The sequence below is a fragment of the Alligator sinensis genome, unplaced genomic scaffold, assembly GCF_000455745.1.
Source record: "Alligator sinensis unplaced genomic scaffold, ASM45574v1 scaffold976_2, whole genome shotgun sequence".
Lineage (NCBI taxonomy): Eukaryota > Metazoa > Chordata > Crocodylia > Alligatoridae > Alligator > Alligator sinensis.
In genome coordinates this window covers 797286-818699 of record NW_005842666.1, presented here as the reverse complement: position 1 = coordinate 818699, position 21414 = coordinate 797286, and the positions used below count along the sequence as shown (strand labels likewise).

The window sequence follows — 21414 nt, the reverse complement described above, 5'->3', positions numbered from 1 at the left end:
ATTCCTGCCCATTACAAACCTTACTCTGTTCACTTCCTCCACATCTGACCAACTTGCTCGCCAACATTTATCTCCTTTTTTCCTTGAAACTCCTGATATCTCTCAACCAACCTGTTTCTTTATTTATTTTTGATGGTGGATCCTCACACTTGCACACCACTGTCACTCATTAATTGGAATGGTTTCATTTCTTCTCTCATGCATTACTTTCTTGATTCTTGCCCTCACAACAGCATGGCCACTTACTCCATACTTACTATTATTAAGCACATTTCCATTTCTAAGCACAGCTTCATCATTCCATTGTGGACTTTTCTATCATTTCCTTTCCTTTCCCTGAACCCAGTCTTTTCATAAACTTGAATTTATAGTTCTCCAGGGCCTCAGCCACTTTCAGCATCCGTTTCCTAACTCTACCTGCTCTCTACTATGTCTTTTCCATCGAGTCAGCCTGTGACTCCATTCATGTCCACCTTTAAAAAAAATCAGAATTGCCTTTCTCCTCATTATCCTACCACATAGTCTCTTCCACTAACACCCGGTCAAATTTAGCATTACCTTCAATGTACCCATCCTTTGCTGCCACTGATTGCTTCTGGTAAAAGTTTCCTGGCCACATAGATTTCCAGACTCATTCTCTCCTTCAGGTTTGCCATCTGGCAAACCTGAAGTTTGGCAAACCAAACAAACCTCTGGCTTGTATCCACTGATGCTTCTAAAATAAGTCCCAGTATGTCATTCTCCCATTGTACTCAGCCTTGGTAAGGCCACAGTTGGAGTACTGCATCCAATTCTGGGCTCCACAATTCAAAAAGGATGTGCAGAAGATTGAAAGAGTCCATAGGAGAGCCATGCGCATGATCAAAGGACAAGAGAACAAGCCTTATGAAGAGAGGCTGAGAGCCATAGGACTCTTCAGCCTGGAGAAGCAGTTTCGGGGTGACTTGGTAGCAGCCTATAAGTACATAAGGGGTGTGCATCAGGATCTGGGGGAACACCTGTTTACCAGAGCACCCCCAAGGGATGACAAGGTCCAACGGTCACAAACTCATCCAAGACCATTTAAGGTTGGACATAAGGAAAAACTTCTTTACTGTCCAAGCCCCCAAGGCCTAGAATAGACTCCCCCTGCAAGCACCTACTCTAGACTCATGTTTAAGAGTGTGGCTAAGAAACATGTGGATGTTTGTCTTGCTGGGATCCTTTGACCCTAGCTAACTTCCTGCCCCTTGGGCAGGAGGCTGGACCTGATGATCTTGAGAGGTCCCTTCCAGCCCTAATGTCTATGAAATCTATGAATCTTTTTGGTCATGCAGCACTTCATACAAACTTTCACTCCTTTCCAAAACCATCCACCCTCCAGTCCTTCATAAACAAACTTTTGTCAACTTCTTCAAGAAAAGCAGCCCTAAGAAGAGATGCAAATGTAGTAGATTCAGACTGGACCAAGGCAGATCATTTCCTTTAAGAGGAGGAAATGAATCTGTATTGAATGTAGCCAGATATGTCCTATCTCTAAAAATGTAGTTCATGCAGGGAAATAACTTTCCATGATTGGCAGTAAGTTCATAGGCTCTACCACAAGGGGTTGGTTGAATGATGACACAGACTAAGGCCCCATATTCATTGTAGATTTAATTTAAATTCATTTATTGGTTTTTCCCTTGACATATTGTGTTCACACAGCCATACCTGACTAGTGCCACATAATGAGGTAGCCACTACTCTTTGAGTTGTCAGCTAGTCTCTAACTTGGGTACTTGTTATTACATACTGCTACTGTAATGTGCCTGTAGTGGAAATGGGCTGTTATGCAACACATCTGTGCAGCACAACAGTCAAGGTGTGATGGTACTCTACTCAGCACTTACTAGTGTTATAAATGAATGTGAATCCATAGCCACAGACAGCTACAAAGTTCCTCAGCCACAATGCCAGCGTTGATGAGAAGCCTGGCAGCACAGGCCATGCACCTGTCCAGATTCCTTTACTACAGATTGGCTGATATTGCAGTGGCTCACCTTATGGCTAGTCCACACTGAAAACTAAGCCAAACAAAGTCTCAGATGAATCAAGTAACTTTCTGGATACTTAGCCAAGATCTCCAGACTTTTAGAATTTCACACCTTATGACTAATTTGTGAAAAAGCAGCAGAAAATATTCACCAATTCACTCTATAAAATATAGAGAAAAACCCAAACCCCAACTGACATGATTTTAGAAGCAAAATCTTCTATCACATTTGTCTTATAAAATATTAATCTGGATTTACTAAAGTGGAATGGCAAAACAGAAATCCATACATACATGCTGCTGGGCCATTGAGTTGAAGAGTATCAAATCAAATTCGAAGAACGTATCTACACTGTGTTTTTATCATAGGTAATCCATGACTACTGTTCTCATCATTTATCCACAGGGAAGCATGTTTTATGCCATCCCATGTTATTTTACTTTGATAAAAAAGTGAAATATATGCGCCTACTTCTTTTACCAGTTTTACAGTAATGAAACTCCACTAATTTCGGTGGGGTCACTTCTAATGAGGTGGAATCAAGAAGAATCAATATTTTTGGTTTTGTTTCAGTGCAGCATATGTAGAGGGACTTGGCTCAGAAGACTCACCTTTAACCTCCCAAGGCAGATTTCCACTGCAGTGAATGGGATATACCTGAGCTAACTTTAAACTAGCTTACTTGGGCACCTATAACAATATAGCCACATTTGCATGGAGCCATTTGCATGCTAACAGCATGAGTTACTCAGCTACTTGGGTAAATGTTACAGTTTGCACCTGTGCACTAGCTAGCCATTTTAAAGCATTTAAAAACATTTATTGTTGTCTGGAAAATACAGAGATTCCCATTTATGCACTTTTAACAACATTTGCATAAATTTGAAATAAGAACATATAAGCTATATACTTAATCAATATGATGTATGGATCAGATTTTGTCACTCATTCATATTTAGTATTTAGCATTCATATTTCATATTTAGTATTCTATAAGGATATTAAAAAAACGATATTTGTTCAAGTTTTCACTGTATAAATAATTAGAAAGTAATAGAACTGGTATTGAAGCCTAAATGATGTTTTAGATTTTCCTCTAATCCAGTGGTTTTCAACTTTTTTTCATTTGCAGACCCCTAAACATTTTAAATGGAGGTGCAAACCCCTTTGGATATTTTTAATGGAGGTACGCACCTCTATAAATTGTAAGTGTGGATATTCACATACTACTGATTGATCATAGTCATCTTTCATGGACCCCTTAGACATAGTTTGTGGACCTCCAGGAGTATGCAGATCACAGGTTTAAAACCACTTCTCTAGACATGTCAAATTAATTTTTTTGAAAAAGATGTGAAAATGCATAGTGAGTTTTCTGGTCATAATAAGAACAGTATTTAATGGCAATATCTTGAGTGAGTATCCTGTCTGACTAAAATAGATCATAGGAAAGTAGAGCTGGAAGGGACCTCACTAGATCATCTAGTCCAGGCCCTGCTCAAGGTAGGATCATCCATGACTAAACCATCCCAGCCAAGTGTCTGTCCAACCTGCTATTAAAAATTTCCAGAGCTGGACATAAAACTTTTTTAGATAGCTTATTTGAAGTTTCAACCACCCTAATAGTCAGGAAGTTCCTCCTAATCAACAAACTCCTGCAGCTGGAGGCTATATAGCCTCAGAGGAAAGCCCGGCTCCATCCACTCTATAATCACTCTTCAGGTATTTGAACACTGTTATCAACTACACCCTCATTTTTCTTTTCTCCAGACTGAATAATGACAGAGGCTTTCCACAAGAGCCCTTGGTTTTGTAATTCACTGCCCCCAAGACTCCAAAACAAATCAACTTTGTTGGTCATGTGAACACTTTGCAAACCAAAGTTTTCCCCCAGACATTTGCAGTTGCATAGAAGACTGCGAAAAAAATGTGGTGGCATAATTTTTCGGGTTTTTTTGTTTCTTTGTTTTGAAATAATCTTCCCTTCTTGACTTTGGAGTGGCTACTGCACTTATTTATCTGCACTTATTTACCAGCTACTTCATTCCTTTTCAACAAATAGCAAAAGAGCCTAGACACTTTATACTTTATAGATAAATACATCTATATTTTAATGTTTGAATAAATATATAAACATAAATATCTCTCTTGCTTTTACTTTTCCTTTCTCTTCTCTCGCTATAATGTCCCATTGATTTCTATTTTTCTTCTGCTTCTCAGGGTCAATCTTCCCTGAGATTCATTTCCTGTCCTTCATACCAGCTTAGCTGCTTCTCAATGCTAGGCACCTAAATTCCTGGTTCACCTCTCCCTTCCATATTCACAATCTCAGCCAGGAATTTAGGGTGACTCTTCAAACGTTGCTAGCCTCATTATTGCCACTTACTGTCTTTCCCCTCACAATTTTAATCTTAGTTAAAAATGAGTAAGCTACAGCTGCACAGGTGAGTCAGGTAACAGTATTTGGTGTGGAGTTACAATGCCACTTCCTCTCATGATGTCCATCATGAGAACTTTCTTTTGGCAGAGCTCTGCCTAGGAATAGCACTTGAAAATATTACATACTGAAGACTTCTCACAATATTCATTATTAATATTAATTCAATTAAAAAATGGTGACAATAAAAGATGTGCTTGAAGCTTAAAAATACTGCCTGGTTCCTCAAATACAGCAGAAATGATTCAAGAAAAGAAAAATTATTCAAAAATATAAGACAACACTCTCTTGCATTGCTAAGGGCATTAAAATAATAGTAATAATAATAACAATAATTAAAATAGGGTCATTTGTTGTATCAGTCACAGTTGGGCAATTTAAAGCTGCCAAGGTTGCCTTTATACACACATGAGGTTTTAAAAAAAATGTTGGAACATTTGTTTGTCATTTCATTTAGCTCATTTTTTGCTGAATCTTCATTTTCAGTCTGCCTTTCAGAATTCAAGCCATTTACATAATCAGTGAATATCCTGATTACTGAATACTGATCTTGACTTCTTGAGATAAAATATACACGTGTGCATGTGTGTATAATGTCCTCATCACTAAAATGCAGAAACAATTAGGCTAAATTAATACGACTAGGTACTGATGACCCAGTACAAAGGAACGAAAATAATTTTTTAGCATTCATTAAATATGAACATTTGTCTGCAAAGTTTGCTACAATCTTCCTTTAGTGACAGAAAAAGGAAAGTTTAGACCTATCAGAGTAATATGTAACATCATATCCTATATTGGCTTTTTTCATTTTGTCTGACTATAAAATGCGATGGATAAATTATTTTATGATAGTAATGTGACAAAATAAAGCTAATAATCTTTGAATTACAGAACTAGTTGTATGCACAGCTGCAATATTTAAAATGTACTTTTGTCTTGTTTTTCTGTAAGAAAGCTGCTAACATAGAAACCAGGCTGTCTTTGGTCCCTTTAGGGCTTTGCATTTTTTATGTGATTTATCAACTGTATTCTGACTATCTGCTACAAGAGGGTTTATTTTTTTCAAAGTAAATATTCCAGATGGCTTTGTTTTTATTACGCAAATGATCCCAACTGCCAGTAAGGAAGATGTTATTTTGTGTCATTTATTGTAGTGAAAATGATTGTTGTGTCTTTTCTAATTGATGTGGTGTATAAAAACATCATGAAAAAATAAATATGAGTAATAGCATGACTGTTTCTTTTGTTGTTAAGTGTGAAATGTTTGTGTATTGCAAACTAAATGGATTCATGAATTTTTAGTGATACTGGAAATCTATGACTCCTTATACAGATAGGCTAAATACAGACATTCAAAAAGCCTGAGGTGGAATCGATCTAAGTTACACAGTTTTCTGTAAGTGGTGTAGTTTAGATCAGTAGCAAACAGAATACACATTCACTCTTTGGTGGTGGGGGCAAGTCTTAGACCGGGTTCCACCATTTTTAAGCCAGTCTATGCGTGCTGAACTTCTGTTCTGTTACAGGTATAGACCAGTTTTGTGTGCAGAACTTCTGTTCTGTTATGGGTATAGACTCATTTCCAATCATTTATATCATTAAAAGTGTAATGTCTGTACCTGGCCCTAATGGACTTTAAAGTAAGTAAGGGTAGTTAATTTGTCTGCCCACAAACACTGAGAAATCACAGTCAGGTTACATAATATTGTTATATTGAGTTGCACCAATCGCATCAATGTAAGATAGGTAAATAATAACTATGTCATATATTTAACATTTGCTTCTAGTACATTAGCACAGGGCATTTTTTCCAAATCGCGTTGAAACCATGTTGCTTTTTTGTTACTGTTACTGCTCTTGTTGTCAAAAGGAGGAATAATAAATCAAAATTAAACCATATATGCTTCTGAAGTGAACCTATTTCTCAGTGCAGTACCTTTGTCAATGCTGCAATTCTCTGAGCCAGTTCAGCCTCTACTTCCGGCAATGTCTCAGCCTTCCGCATTGTCTGTTGAAGCTTCTGCTCAGCTAGCTCAAGACGTTCTTGCAGCTGTCTGTTTTTTTCTTCCAACTGAAACCCAGAGATGGAAAAAAAAATATAAAAACCAGAATTAAAAACTTGTTATAGTTCTTAAAAGAATTTTCTGAGAAGGTCAGTCGAACTGGGTACAGGCAAAGGTATTATCTAGCTTGAGAGACCTTATTATGCTGCTGCAAAAATGATTAATCTAAGTATGGAAGAGTATGGGCCTGTTATATTTATTATGCCTGATTTGAGGACTAAGGATCTGAGGCCTTTTGAGGCTAATAAAAGGAGTCACAAATTGTAAAGTACAAAGATGAACAAACACTCCTTTTCCATGATCTGTGTACTGCTTACCCAAGCAAAAAGCAATGTACTGGTGCCAGTAAAAGCCATTTTGGAAAGTACAAACAGAATTATTGAGTCTAGTTCATTGCAAAGTTAAGAGGGAGCTAAAATACGAAGTAGTACACATTTTAAACAGATACAACTGCCACAAAATTGTTGGAATGAACTGATGGCTGGAACATCGGATGATATTTCTGCATTTTGCATCTAAGTGTCATTTGAGAAAATAGCAGTGGGATAGCTTTTATCCTACTGGAGGAAGGGGGCCAAAACCCAAGACACTTTCCTTGCAGTGCAGTGCTCTCATTACTGAGCCAAACATCCTCTGGTTTGGGTTTCCCCTAGCCTCACATTATCTTCCTTTCTTTATTGCTCATGGGCCAGCTTCAACAGGAAAGGTGGAGTCTGCTCTTGGCAATGCAAGCTGAGCTAACTAAGCTGGTAGGTGGGGTTGTAGGTTCAAACCATATGTGAGTAAGTGGGAAATACAACCTGGGTCCTTCATTCCTGGGCAAGTGTTCTAACCACAAGGTTTTCGGGCTAAAAGTTTGGAAATCTGCCCTCCTCTCTTCCCCACAGGGATTTACACAAAGTTGATACATTTGACTAGGTGAAAAAGGACTTTAGCAGGACAAAAACAGTCAGAGCAAGTTGTTAAGAAGAGGGAGCAGGATCTAAAAATATGTTCAAAATGGCACCAACACAGCGAAGTTAGCTGAGTAAGTGCTACATACCTGCCAAAAGGGGAGCTGAATTTGGGCCCATGTGACTTTTTACTTCACTGCATTAAAACACATTTCATACATGTATATCTTGCCAAACCATCCAGATTTCTTGGTGTCCCTGACTTGTCCCCTAAATTATATGTCCCTCACATTTTTGCCTCACATAAAATGCTAGAATGTTATTCTAAAATCATTTAGCACAATGATTTTATGCTTTCTTCCAGATCACTGAAAATGAAGTTCATTTGAATACAGTCTGATGCAGTTAGGAAACAATGTATGTGCTAAAGCATTATAAAAATGTCTGACAGAAGGAAAAGATTTTCTTTTTTACTCTTCTTCTGTGTCTTGGGGGAGAACAAATCTACATTTTCAAAATATTCATTGGAGTTTTCAATTCATACAGTTTAACCAAATGAAAAGTGGTCAACTTCACTCACTTTACCCAATGGTCAGGTATATGACTAGATTTTCTGTTGTCTCACACCCCTATATAACAATTAGGCGAATAGTCCTGTCTTGTTCCTCACTCCCCACCCTAATAGAGCATGTAGAATGCCTCCAAATCATCCATCCTTGCTGATTCCAGAATAAAAAAATGTGCTGGAAATGTTAAAGATAGGAAGAAGGGGCAAATTGCCATTGAGCCCACTTATTTTTGGACCAAGCCTTTGTTAAATTATATCTGAGGCTGCTCTAAGGCACACAGCTGGCTGATAGGCTTACAACATCAGGCTCCCCATGAGCAAAGATGTGTGTTTCCTTAGGGACAAACAGCAACGGCATAAGGTGTGCTGCTGCTACGTGTCCCCAGGAAATGCCTGTGTCACACATGCTCTGATGTGCACCATGTTACCCCGGGTGGGGTAGGGGAGGCTGGGGCCACCAACTGTGCTGTCCCCAGCAGCCTTACCTGCAGACCTAGGGGCCTCCAGGAGCTGCAGCCATGGGGATCCTGCAGCGTGGAGCCTGGCTGGCAGCCAGAATGTGCCTGAAGCCGGCCAGGCTCCGGTTTTGGGTGGCATATGCTGCCACCATGTGTGCCACCCCACTGTTTTTAGGCTTGGGTTTTTTTGGCCCCAGAATCCTGGGGTCAACCCCCCTGCCCCCAGCGCTGCAAAGTAGCAGTGTGGGGAATGCCTGCATGTGTGACATGTGTAGTGTGTAGCAATAAAGATTCCCTGTGGTTGGCATTGTGGCTTAGCTGGTTAAAGTGCCTGTTTAGTAAACAGGAGATCCTGGGTTCAAATCCCAGCAGTGCCTCTTTTCCTACTGTCCTTCTCCTTTTGGAAAGGCAGGGGTTGACTCCATGCATTGCCATTCCCTTCCCACCACCCCAGGTCCAAGTCCTGCCTGGGGCCAAGGTCTCAAAGGGGGCCTGCTTGACCCCCTGTCTGCCTTGGTGAAGCCCCTGCAGGGTGCTTAGTCAAGGGGCATCCAGGATGCTCTGCCCCCCATATTAACACTTTTTCTACCAGACGGGTCTGCGGTGGCACATACAGCACATCTGTACTCATCTTGGTGCACCCAAAGACTATGTCTATATAGCACACTTACTATGCCAAGCAGCAGCATTTTCAAGCATACCTCATTGTTCTGCACTGCTGCCACCTAAACTGGAAGTAGTTCAATCTTGCCTGGTGCAATGTTTCAGATGAACTAGTTAGAACTGTTGCGTGGCAGTGCTAATTAGTGTGGATATCCTGACAAAACTGCTAGTTTTGTAGGCAGCCTGTGTGGAGCAGTGAAGAATATCTGAAGGCCTTGACTGCCTGGCACAGTAAGTTTATCATGTAAGTGCGGCTAAACGAGAATCAGGGCCAAAAGTCTGAGCTATTATACAACCTTAAGAAGAAATGACCTAACTGTTTAGTAACTATGTTTGCCCTGTTGCATAATAGGGATGTAACATTTCTCACCCCGTGACACCTGATGATGACATAACATACTAATACATAGCAACTAATAATACCTCACACACCTTTATAAAGTAAGTATGAGTACACTAATTTTGCAGCATTATACATCTGTCTTACTACTGGCTGTATTGAACCAGTGAAAGAATTAGGAATACAAAATGAGAACTGACTTCCAGTGTCCTGGCTGAATTGCTAAAGAACATCTCTTCCTATATTTCTATTTCTATTTTGTGACTAATGGTATCCGAGTGAAGACTATATGGAAAAAAAACCTTTCATTTTTTGCCTAGGTAATGTCACTTCAGATGCACTGGGTGGATGCAGAAGGTGTGCAGTGGCACCGCTGCACACCCTTTTCAGACTGGACTATACTGCAGGAGCCTCTTGGGGAAATTTTAACCCCCCAAAGCAGGTGAGAATCCCATACTTCCCTTCTGTGTGAAAAGGCCCACCCCTGCCTCTTTTCACCCCTGGCCTCTGACCTGTTGCTGCTTTCCCTGCTGTCCTGGGAATAGGGAAAGCTTCAGAACTGCTCCTCCCTGCTTCATCTGGGCTGTGTGGGGGCTGGGCTCAGCTTGGAACAGCAACAGCAGCAGTGATGGGCAAGGGTAAGTTTCCCCCATCCTACCTGGTCCCCTGGAAGCACATGCAGGGAGGGGGAACCCCCCCCCCCCCCTGCCACTGTCGCTATTCCCAGCTGAGTCCAGCCGCCATGCAGCATGGCTGGAGTGGGCAAGAAAAGTTGTGAAGCATCTTCTGCTCCTGGGACAGCAAGGAAAGCAGCAACAGCTGGAGGGGAAGGGAGGAAAGAAGATGTGCCTCTGAGCATGGAGGGGAAGTGGGAGGATTCCTATGGTACAGCGTGGCCACACAAGTTGGTAGCAGGGGAAGATGCTGGGAGTAGGGGTGCAGTCACCCCTGAAACTGGGTGAACACTCCTGCACCCCACTTTGCCAAATCCTGGATCTGCCCTTTCTAGTGCAGGACACCACTTGAAAACATAACTGACTGAAGCTACTTTATGAAGTTGAGAGGGCAAATTGGTTTTGTTAAATAGGTTTATAGCAGCTGATATGAAATTTGTAGACTAAATTGCCTGAATTACTTTAAGGCAGATTTGTTCATTGACTCAGAATGAGAAGCTCAACCTACTTTAATAGAAACCTCCTACTATAACTCCTGTACTTTCTTTTTTTTTTTTTGTCCTCGGATGCTAACTTTTATTCTGCATGAATAGAGCCATTTCAGTGATGCAGATACTGAACCTGGCGTAGGATGGCCTCCTTGTTTGCCAGTTCATTTTCCAGCTTATCATTCATGTCATGTATAGAGGTGGATTCCCTCTGTGCACTGAGGTAGCGCTTCTCAAGGGTAGTGATTCTTTCTTCCATATCTTCTTTTTGTGCCATAGCCTATAATGAAAAATATATGCATTTCAAATGTCATGTAGTTTGAAAGTTAGCTTAATTTTAAACAGGGCTGTGAATTTTGTAAGGAAAGTTTCTTTTCCTTTGGATTCATATGTCTTCACATAAAAAAATTACAAATGTCTACAGCAGAATGTAAAACCACCCACCAACATAGTTAAATTAGTTGATACAGCACTCAGGGGAAAACTGAACATTTCTCACCTTTTCAGCATTTTAATATATGCGATAAATATTACAAGCTGTTTAATAGTAATTTGTTTACTTTATAAATAATTGTAGACATCAGAAAATACAGGTCACATAGTAATCTAAATATCACAATGCAATACTCTAAACAATATGCTTCAAAAAGGGAGCTATAAAGGCCAATAAAAGGAGTCTAAAAGCACTTAGGTCCCGAACTGACTAGCTTAATACATTTTGGACCCAAACTTTCTTTTACTCACAATAGTGTCATCCAACCTAGCTTTTTAACTAGTGGGAGAGAGGATAGAATATCTGCTAGATGCAGATTTCCTAGATAAGCCAGGGCTGCATGATCTTAAGTTAAGATGCAATGAGTGTGTAAATGACTTGCAGGTTCCCACCTTCCCCTGCATCCCACTCAGTTCATAAAGATATGTTTTGAGCAACTGTTTGCAAATGTACATGGAAGTTTGTGCTGAATGTACTCAAAGCTTAAAAAAATATCTTGCCCCTTCAGGCCCCACAGTTAGATCTTTTCTATCACCACACTCATATCTCCCACACACTGGTTTCACCTTTGATGTCTCCAGAGAACAGAAAAGGAATGAAGATCTAATTCAGTGTCCCTTACACTATCATACTCCTACAGAAAATGCTGAGCTATACCTACACTAATCTCTGCAGGGAACAGATACTAAGGAACCATACCCCCCTCCTGAAGCATTCCTTTGGACACGAATGAAGCCTTAACCTAACAAATGACTGTAGTCATGCAAAAGATAAAGGAAACAAACAAGCAAAGCATTATTGAGCACAAGGACCAAGAAACACGCCTCAGTCTTAATATACAATTTCTTGACAACATAAGACTGGAAAGAACTTTTTGGGACATCAAGTCCAGTTCTCTAGTTTCATAATCATCTCTCCAAAAGGATCTACAGAAACAGTCTTTCAAGAGCCTCTTGCACGCCGCAGCCACAAGGCATGCAATAATAATAAAAAGATCTTCTATTATCTTCTACTATATGCCATATGAAGAGAACAAGACAGACAAGGACACTGTGGATGCTTTGGTCACTGTAATGACAGGGAAAATGTTAGGTAAGATGTACCCATATGATGCTATGAAATGAAAAATGCCCCAAACATCAGAGGACAGCAAAAACTCCCCAATGATCCTTCCAAATCTGACCTGGAGGAAATATTCCTTCTGGATCCCTAATCTGGCAATCAGCTTGACCCTGAATGAATGATCAAGACCCACTATCCACCTGAACAGTTACTTTGAATAATTAGGAGCATCACAGGTGATTGCCAACCTCAAGCTGTAGCCAGTATCTGGAGGAAAAAAGGAAAAAGTTAAAAATCCACACAACCCCAGAAGCTCCCTCCAAAAAAAAAAAAAAGTACATTCAAGGGGGAAAAATTCTCTCACCCTAACAGAAAAGCAATAGAAGCCAGGAGATTAATAGGCACCTCCCCCACGTGCTATAGCCCACCCAAAGGTCAAGTTTTCCCATATGGATACTAAACACTTGAAGTCATATATCACGTGGTGGCATAGGCGCTGACTTTTATTTTTGCTGGGGGGGGGGGGGGGGGGGGCGTGCTAAGACTGGGACTTGATGTTAACATTTTGGGACTGTCCTACCTAATAAGGGATGAGTGATCACCCTATGCCTCTTCCCGAGGAGGGCCAGAGTCCTCAGGTCCCCGTGTACTCAGTGCCTATGCATAGTGGACTAGTATTCCCAAAACACTCCTAGGTTATATTATTACATCCCTAAATTTATCAAGGTCCATCTTGATGACATTTATGTTTCTCTCCTCTCCCCATTCAAAAATTTCACGCCTCTAATTTCAACTCTAATGTTTTTCGTGACCAGTTTGTGTCCATTTGATCTTGTAACATTGTTACTGGTCTTGCATAGCTTTTCTCCTGAGATTCTTTTCCTTCCTTCCAAATATATTTATAAAAAGTAATTATAACTCCTCTCAACCATCATTTTCCTAAACTAAGCAAGCCTAGCTCTTTTAATCTCCTGCTCTAAAACAGGTTTTCTAGTTTCCTAATCATCCTAGTTGTCCTCTGCATCTGTCTTAATTTAAATTTATCTTCTTGAACGTAGGTGACTGGAACTCTACAGAATATTCTAAAAGGATCTTGCACACTAATACTTTCCTATCTTTACAAAAAAATACCCTGACTAATACACTCTTGAATTGCATTAGCCTTTTTTATAGCCCCATGACACTGGTGGCTTATGTCCACCCTACAGTTGACCAAAATACCTATGCTCCTCTCTTCTTCTTGCCCTCAATTGACAAGCCCTCAGTTTAGAGTAAAAATTCATGGCATTAGTCCCAGATCATGTGATTTTGCATACTCTGATCCTTCTCTGTATGAGCAAAACCCACTAAGTTTGTGTTATGCACAAATTTCATAGGTCCACATCTAGTTGTTGCATCAAGATTACTACTGAAAAATTCTACAGCATGGGTATCAAACATATGGCCTGTGGGCCAGATTCAGCCCCAAGAGCCAATTTATCCATCCTGTGAGGCTACCAGCAGCTAGTGGAAGTCGGAGGACATGACCACAGAGGGGCACGGCCTGCTACAGAATCTGGGGCACCTGGGCTCTGGTAGACATGCTAGAGGGTGAGTGTGGGCTATGCCAATACAGCCTCACTCGCCACTGCCCCTGCCACCTTGTGCTCCAGGCTGTGAAGAAGCTCCATATGGCATGGAATGAGTTTGACACCCTTGTTCTACACAATCAGTCCCATACCAACACCTGTAGAACATGACTAGTACCTTCTTGCTAATCTCCTAGTTTCCATTTCACTATAACTTCTTTTAGTCTCCTTTTTATCCAACTCTGTATCTGCCTTACACTTATCCCAATCTTCTCCAGCTGGGGCCCAGTTGCAAATGCTTTGCTTAAGTTTACACAGGTTATGTTCACTATGTTGCCCTTATCTAAGAAGTCATTTAAGGTGTCATAAAAGGATATTAGATTGGTCTGACACAATCTGCCTTGGATAAAGCTATGTCGCATTTTGCACCATTTCATGTTTACCTTCATGTCCTTGATTATTCTCTTTCAATACCTGTCCCAAAACCTTATGTAGTATTACAATCAAACTAATAGCACTGCAGTTGCTTGTGTCACTTATTCCCTGCCCTCCCTTTTCTGAACATAGGCACTACCAGTTCTGATGCATTCTAATTAGAATGCGTCAGAGTCGACTTGATTAATCAAGTCTGCTGGAGTGTTCTAATTAAGATACTCCACCAGCCTCGGTATCACATGTATTCAGCATGTGAGAGCCACTCTGATTAAAACTCCTGAGAGCCGCTCTAATTAAAACACACTCCCCGCATCACTGAAGCACATGAAAAGATGCCCTGCATGTGTTATTTTCAAGTCATAGGGCACATCTACACGAGACAAGTTAATGCTCATCAGCCTAATTTAATGCGCAGTAAAGGCACACATCTACACGTGCATGCCCTTACTGTGCATTAAAAATGGCAGTTAGGCTAATCATACCTAAATTTGATACCTGCAAATGCAAGTATCAAATTTAGGTGTGATTAGTTAAAGCACATTAACACACATGTAGACATGACCCGGTACTAGCTTTAGTACTGGGTCTGCCTAGCCATTAGAGGGCCACCCTGAGCCCACCCCAGGACTCCTGGCTGGGAGCTTCTCCTGCCCCAGGGCTGGGCTGCTTTCTGGCAGCCCCTAGCTGCAGGCCATGTGTGCCTCTACCGGGACTCAGGCAGCCTCTGCCAGTCCTGTCCCATAGCTGGAATTCATGCTTGGCCACATGTGAGTGCTGCAAAGGACTGAAGCCTGCTGCACACCCTGCCCAGCCTTGAGATCTCCCCAGGGCTGCTGCCTGGCTCACTGGCAGCAGAGTCTGTACTTGGTCCCTGGTGCTGCTCACCCCCAGCACTGTCTCCTGTGTTTGCAGGTGCTGTGGCACATTTGCCTCTGCCATGTGGCTCCCAGTCCTTGGCTGTGTCCCACTCCTGAGCATTCCTGAGCCCTGTCTAGTGCCAGTCACACAGGTACAGCTGTGTGGGGGCCCAGAAAGCCAGTGCAGGACATGATATCCTCATCATCTTCTCCATTGAGGTCTGGCCCCACCTGCATGCACTCACTTGTGCCATCCACATTGACTCCCAACTGGACCTGGGAGGAGATTGGTGACCTCATGGCCCTTTGGGGTGAAGTGGAGGTGCAGCGGCACTTCGTGCAGAGAGGGTGCTCAAACACCCACATGTATAGGACACTCCCAGATGGCTTGGCAATGCCACATAAAGGTCAAAGCCTTGCAGGCACAGTGGGTGGCAATGACCAACCACAATTGTTGGTTTGGTTGTGCCCATCAAACCATGCTCTTCACGTGGCAGCTGACCCAGATTTTAGCACTCCAGGACCCAGGCTGCACCCCTGCAGTGGTCACCAGGAGGGTCAACCTGACTGAGCCCCTGCACTGCCTTGAACCTTCCAATGAGCCGTCACTGGAGGAAGGACCCTCGGAGATGCAGTGCTCCACCCCACCCACCTCCCCAGCTCCTGTACCCAGCAGCAGCTCAGGGAGCCCTGGCCAGCAACTGCCTCAACAATGCTTCAACCCCAGACCCCACCATGAGGAGCAGCTGGCCATGGCATGGCCAGCTGCTAGCAGTGCCAGCTCCTTCCTGTGAATGGTTCCCGGCTCACCACACACCACGGGCCATGGACACCAGGCACAGCCAGATGCCATCTCTGATGGGGAGGCCCATGCTGAGCCATCAGCCTCACCGGCCCTGACCACGTGGTAAGGTCTGCACTGGGGGGAGGGCCCTCCCAGACTCCATCCCTAGCACCAGTCCCTTCCCCCTCTCCTCAGGTGTGCCCTGGGCACCAAGAGGATCAGCAGCAGCAGGGCGCAGTTATTCGGGCACCCCTCAGCCTGCACAAACAGCTCATTGTATACTGCCCAGGGCACATGCGGCAGGGGCTTACTCAAAGCGCAGTGGTGACACAGGTAGGGGCTGGCTCCTAGGTAGCCAGAGGGAGAGCTGCCTACCTCAGAGCAGCACCAGCTTCTGTCACCCAGGGACAAACCCACTGGCTGCCATGGTCACCACAGACCTCGTACCTACAGGGGAATGGCCTGAGCTTGGGGTGCTGGCTGCCTGCCTTCCAGGCTCTGCCCCCTAGGTGCTCCTATCCTACAGCCCCCCACTCTGGGGCAATAAAAGACTGTGAGACTCTTGTATATAGCTTGCACATTGGAAAGCAGGTTTTTTATTGTTGGAGGGTGGTGGAGTGGCTTTGTTTTTACGGGTGGGAGGGGGCTCTGTGTGCTGGGGACATAGGGGTGAGGGGGCTCTGTTTGTTGAGTGGGGAGGGATGGGAGTTGTGAGGGAAATAAAATTTTTTTGTTTCACCCATTTGCATGTCCTGAGAATGGTGCTAGGGGTGGGCAGGGGGTAGGGAGTGTGTGGGCAGCAGGGCAGATGGGCTGGAGAGGGGAGTGCCAAAGGAGGGAGTTGGGCATGGCTACCTGCACCCAATCACCTGGCCCCTGCTGGAAGTGTGCGGCTGTCTTGGGGCCCGGGGGGGTGGGGGGTGGTGCTGATGGGTCCCTCAGGGCCAGCAGGAGCACAGGGCAGTGGTCGTCACTGGCAGAGGCCGGGCTGGAGCAGCGGGGTGCTGGGCATCACTGGTAAGGACAGGAGAAGGGGCTGGAGCAACCCTGGCAGGGGGGGATGGGGAAGAGTGGGCAAAGAGGAAGCTGGCAAGTGCTGCCCCTGTTCTGGGCACACAGCTCCTGGGAAGGGAAGGGGTTGGCCAAGGATCAGAGTTTCCATGATGGCTGCCAAGAGCTGGTAGCTGGCTCTGGCTTCAACATGGATACCAAATGCTGGCAGCCAGTGGCCGCAGGCTGGAGCTCCCCCAGGCCCACAGGGGCACATGGCAGGACTAGAGGGATTTGGGACTAACTTTTGTTCCAAGTCCCTGCACTTGTAGACACCTGCCAAAAATTGCTTAATGCACGTTAGCTTAATGAACATTACATTTAGTCATATTTGTGCATGTAGACACACCCATAAAGTACTATTTCCCAGTTGACAAATTCAGTGAAGATCTATTCTACGCAAGTTGCTATTTCATGTGCCAGTTATTTCAATATTTTGCATTGCAGATTATCTGGAGGCTTTAATTTCATCACAATATGTAATTTCTGTTTTGTTCCCATTTTAGATAAAATAAATTTCCTCGTGTATTCTAGAATTATTCTGTTATACCTCTTCATCCTCAGTGAAGATTGAAGTGGAGTATTAATTTAGTATTTCGACTGTACTGAGATTATCCTTGCTTTCTAGCCTATCTTCTTTCCCTTAGCTCTGTTGTTTGCTTTAATTTTCCTGAAAAATCCAGATTAACTAATCTTTTGTCATTCTCCCCTTATTTCAGTGCTATGTGACCTCTGACCATTTCCATCTGTTGTAGATTCTTTGCTTCCTCTTATTATACAGTATAAGAGTCACCCTGATATGTCTTCAGTCCTTCCCTAATATTTTTATCATCTTGCTTGGGAAGTGCAAGCTCCAGACAGCATTTACACTTTTGATGTAAAGCAGTTGCACAACTTTTCATCATTTAAATTCAGGAGCTCCAATATCCAGCTAATGTTCATAGGTTTTCAAAGCCTATCCTTTAGAAATCCAAAACTTTAGTTATAAATCTATTCTTGTTTTACCTGTGATTTGCATTGAACTAAATCAACTCATTATTGTTTAATCCAAGACTATTTTCCACAACCAGGTCTTTTATAAAGAGTGGAAAAATCAACTTTTCTTGGTTGTGGAAACCAAGTTTTTAGTTTCATTGTCAAAATGACAAAACCAAGTTTACAGTTTCATTGTCTTTTTAGACATCTGCAATCTTCCTATATGTAGAGAAATTTAGCCATTGTATCATCCAGAAATATCTGTGCTCCAACCTCAGTCATAACATTTGTTATCTAGTCTATATTTAGGTAGTCAAAATCTCCCACAAACACTTTGCATAAAGAATTTCCACTATTACTATTTTGTCCTAGAATATTATAAGGATCTCTAATCCTTATCAAAATTTGAACCTGAGATATACAGCAGTGCCCAAAACAACCCCTCTGATACAATTTTTTACTGTTCCTTCTTAATGTGATTTTTCATTCAGATTCTGTTTAGTGTATGTTATCACTTTGTAAAAAAAATATAAAACAAAAACAAAACCTTTACTCCATTGATATATACTGCTATTCCACCACCTTTACTCTTATTTCTAGCTTTCTAAACAATGTGAGCCCTTGAATACTTTCATTACAATCATGGCTACTATTCACTCAAGTATCTCTTATTCTTATGATGTCTGGTTTTCAAATCCCAAAATTGGAGTCCTCCGTTTTTTTGGGTATGGCCTGATTTGACATCACATTTGAGATAGGTACAACCAATTTACTGGCTAAAATACTTGTCTGTCTTCTGTTTTCATAATTGTTACTGCTTTCTTTATTCTTTCTGTTTTCTTGTGTTCCTTTCTCCATTTATACATCTTCAATCAGTCAGTTCTCCACTGATTTTTAGATTTATTCCTGGAGGTTTTATTGGTTTTGCCCAATCATCTCCCCCATGTACCCAGTTAAACTCTTATCAGTTGTGCCAGCCTTGATCCCAGAAGTCTATTCCACCTTACTAAATTGGAGCCTGTCCCTTAATAAAACTTCTATCTTGTGAATACTGGCAATGGTCAAACATCTCCAAGGAACCCTGACAGCATTAGCTTCAGAGATCTGTTGATCTTTGTAATCTTGTCCTGCCTTTACCCTTCATGTCTTGGGACAGGAAGAATCTCAGTGGAAACCATGCAATCTTCTACTCTAAGCATCTTCCCTAGCCTCCTTCTATATCAATGAGTATCCAACCACATTGTTTGTTCCATCGTGAACAACAGATTTTTAAGCAATCCTAATGGGATCCTCTTCAATGTCATCAGGTCTATAACATGTGTCTGCTCCTAGTGGATAGTGCACCCTTTTGTTTTCTGGGTTTTCCTTCCTGACAAGTGCCTGCTCTTTTTAATAGTGAGTCTCTGGTTATGCAAACCTGGTGTTGGTACAATTATTTGCTCTCCTCTCTTTCATTCTTCCTTCCTTTACCTTGTCTTTTTGTTTTCTCTTTTATCCTACTTGGTGTCTAGTCATTAATTATCTAGTCTCTTCTTCTGTTTGCTCCGACTTTTTACTATGTCATCCCATCCTCCAGCCCTTTTTGTTTCTTCCAGTATCTTCATGAGACACGCAAAACTGTCAGTTTTTCAACCACATGCTCATGATAAAGGGAGACTCCCACATCCATTTAGTCTGTAAAGCTAATATTTGGTACTGGAAATAGGTTGCTTGCTGCTGTCTCATATATGGGTGAACAATTACTGTGAGCTTTTAGGGACATGCACTATCATGGAGCTCTGACCTGGAAAGGCATCTAGATGCTATTGCAACACAAACAAAATAATACATTACAGTATTCCTGAAGAGATAATGTCAAGTTTGAATAGGGAAGGTTCTATAGAAGGGGCTCCCTTAAAGAATTTCTTAGGCATGGAAAATAATACTTTTGGGTGATACTTTCCACAAACAAGGAAATATGGGAGGGACATGAAGCCAGAGGACTGGGTAGCATATACCCAAAGACATAAAAAGGGAGCAGAGGGCATTTCTAAGCCTTAAGAATCCAGATGTCTACCTTAAGTCACAGGCATCAGTGTTTGCTGGCTTGCTTGTGTTTGAGAAAAGAGAGAGGTTTTCATTTGCAGTAGTCCTCAAATGCTAGCTTTAATCTGAGCATATATGAAGCTTGTTTTGAACATTTCACACAGCTCTAACTTGAACTGTAGCATCTGAGGAAACCACTTGCTCCCAGAACAAGAAAAAAAGTAAAATATACAGTAAAGCCAAGGTCTTGGAATAAGGAGAGAAAGGGGCTGCATGAACAAAGCAAGCAGGACTCTGCTAAGAACTGATAGGACATGAAATATCCCGTGTGTCCCATTAAATCAAAGGTACCTAACATATATAGAATAAATCCAACCAAATGTTTAAATAAACACATACATTTGACAAGTTCACTTTGAAAGCTATTCAGCAAGTGAAATAAAGCACAATTCAGAAGGAATGGGAATGACACTGTAAATTAAAAATCTGTTAATTTGTTAGGTTGGTGTGGTACACAGTGGTGTAACTTAATTGCCAAGGAGCAGAAAAGTGTATTAGGAAAACATCTAGTTGGGTGGTATAAAGAGATGTAATTTCTGTGGGTTGTGCACAGGAGCACATGCGCATGCGAGTGTTTTCCCAGACTTCTCCAAAATCAAGAGGAGCCAACACCTCATATTCAGCTGCTGCCACATTCAAAGCAGAATCTTCTTTACTGAGCTATCTTCATCCCCAAACTGAGTGTCATAACCCAATGATTTTTAGTGCCTCGGCACATTGGAATTTTCCCATCACATGGAGCTTTCTTTGCACGGTGGATTTCTCAGCTGCAGAGAGAAACCTGGGGTGAAAAGAGCTCCCGCCACACGCATGCAAATTAGTGTCCCACTATTGGTCAGTTCTAAATTATTCCTACGTGGCGGCTAGCAATTGGCTTGCTAGACATATGAAAGGTTAGAGCAGTTTCCACCCAAGTTGGAGGACTCCACAACCATCTCGTGGGGAACTCTGAGCGCGCTGTGGAGCATAGCAAACTCCGCGTGTGTCTTGGAGGAGGACATAGAGGCCTGATCAGCTTTTAGCCACTCCCTGTCATAGTGGAAAATTTGACGTACCCCCGTGTGAAGCGCTCGTGGAGTCGTACATCGACGACTCATCTCGGTTCGGTTCGGTTCGGAAGAGATCTCACTTGTGTTTGTTTGTGTGCAACTGCAACTCAAGCAAGTTTCCTTCCTGCACTGTGACCATCGGCAGTGTAAGTAAAGCTTTCTTTGTAAAACCAATATGCTTTCGTGCCTAACTCTACTCCGTCGTGGAAAAACCCCACCTGACGGTCCGGGCTACTGGCCATAGCCTCAGACCACCCTCCGGTCCCGACATGGCATCACGAACAGGATGCAGGGAAGACACGATGGAGTTAGAGTTAGTGAGAAACTGCCCTTGGCGCAGTGGAAAATGGCAAGTAACAGACGCCGAAGAATTAGAGGCGCATATTGCATACCATCAGGTGGGCGGAACAGGTGAAAGGCCCATCAGCGGCTACTTTTCGCTGAAGGGAGAAGA

At 42.4% G+C, this 21414-nt stretch overlaps 1 protein-coding gene and 1 non-coding gene across 2 annotated transcripts in view; one reads left to right on the top strand and one right to left on the bottom strand.

Annotated features, from left to right (window-relative positions):
* The window catches only part of PPFIA2 (PTPRF interacting protein alpha 2), a gene marked incomplete at its 3' end in the record, with an annotated part of 557753 nt that overhangs the window by 72199 nt on the left and 464140 nt on the right, over window positions 1-21414 (bottom strand). The window contains exons 8-9 of the mRNA XM_025215735.1: window positions 10736-10882; window positions 6392-6526 (exon numbers count right to left, since the gene is read on the bottom strand). Of these exons, the coding sequence (XP_025071520.1) occupies window positions 6392-6526; window positions 10736-10882 (282 nt within the window). The remainder of the gene's footprint in view (window positions 1-6391; window positions 6527-10735; window positions 10883-21414) is intronic.
* Window positions 8741-8814, top strand: TRNAT-AGU. The gene has a single exon. It is a non-coding gene; the product is annotated as a tRNA-Thr (tRNA).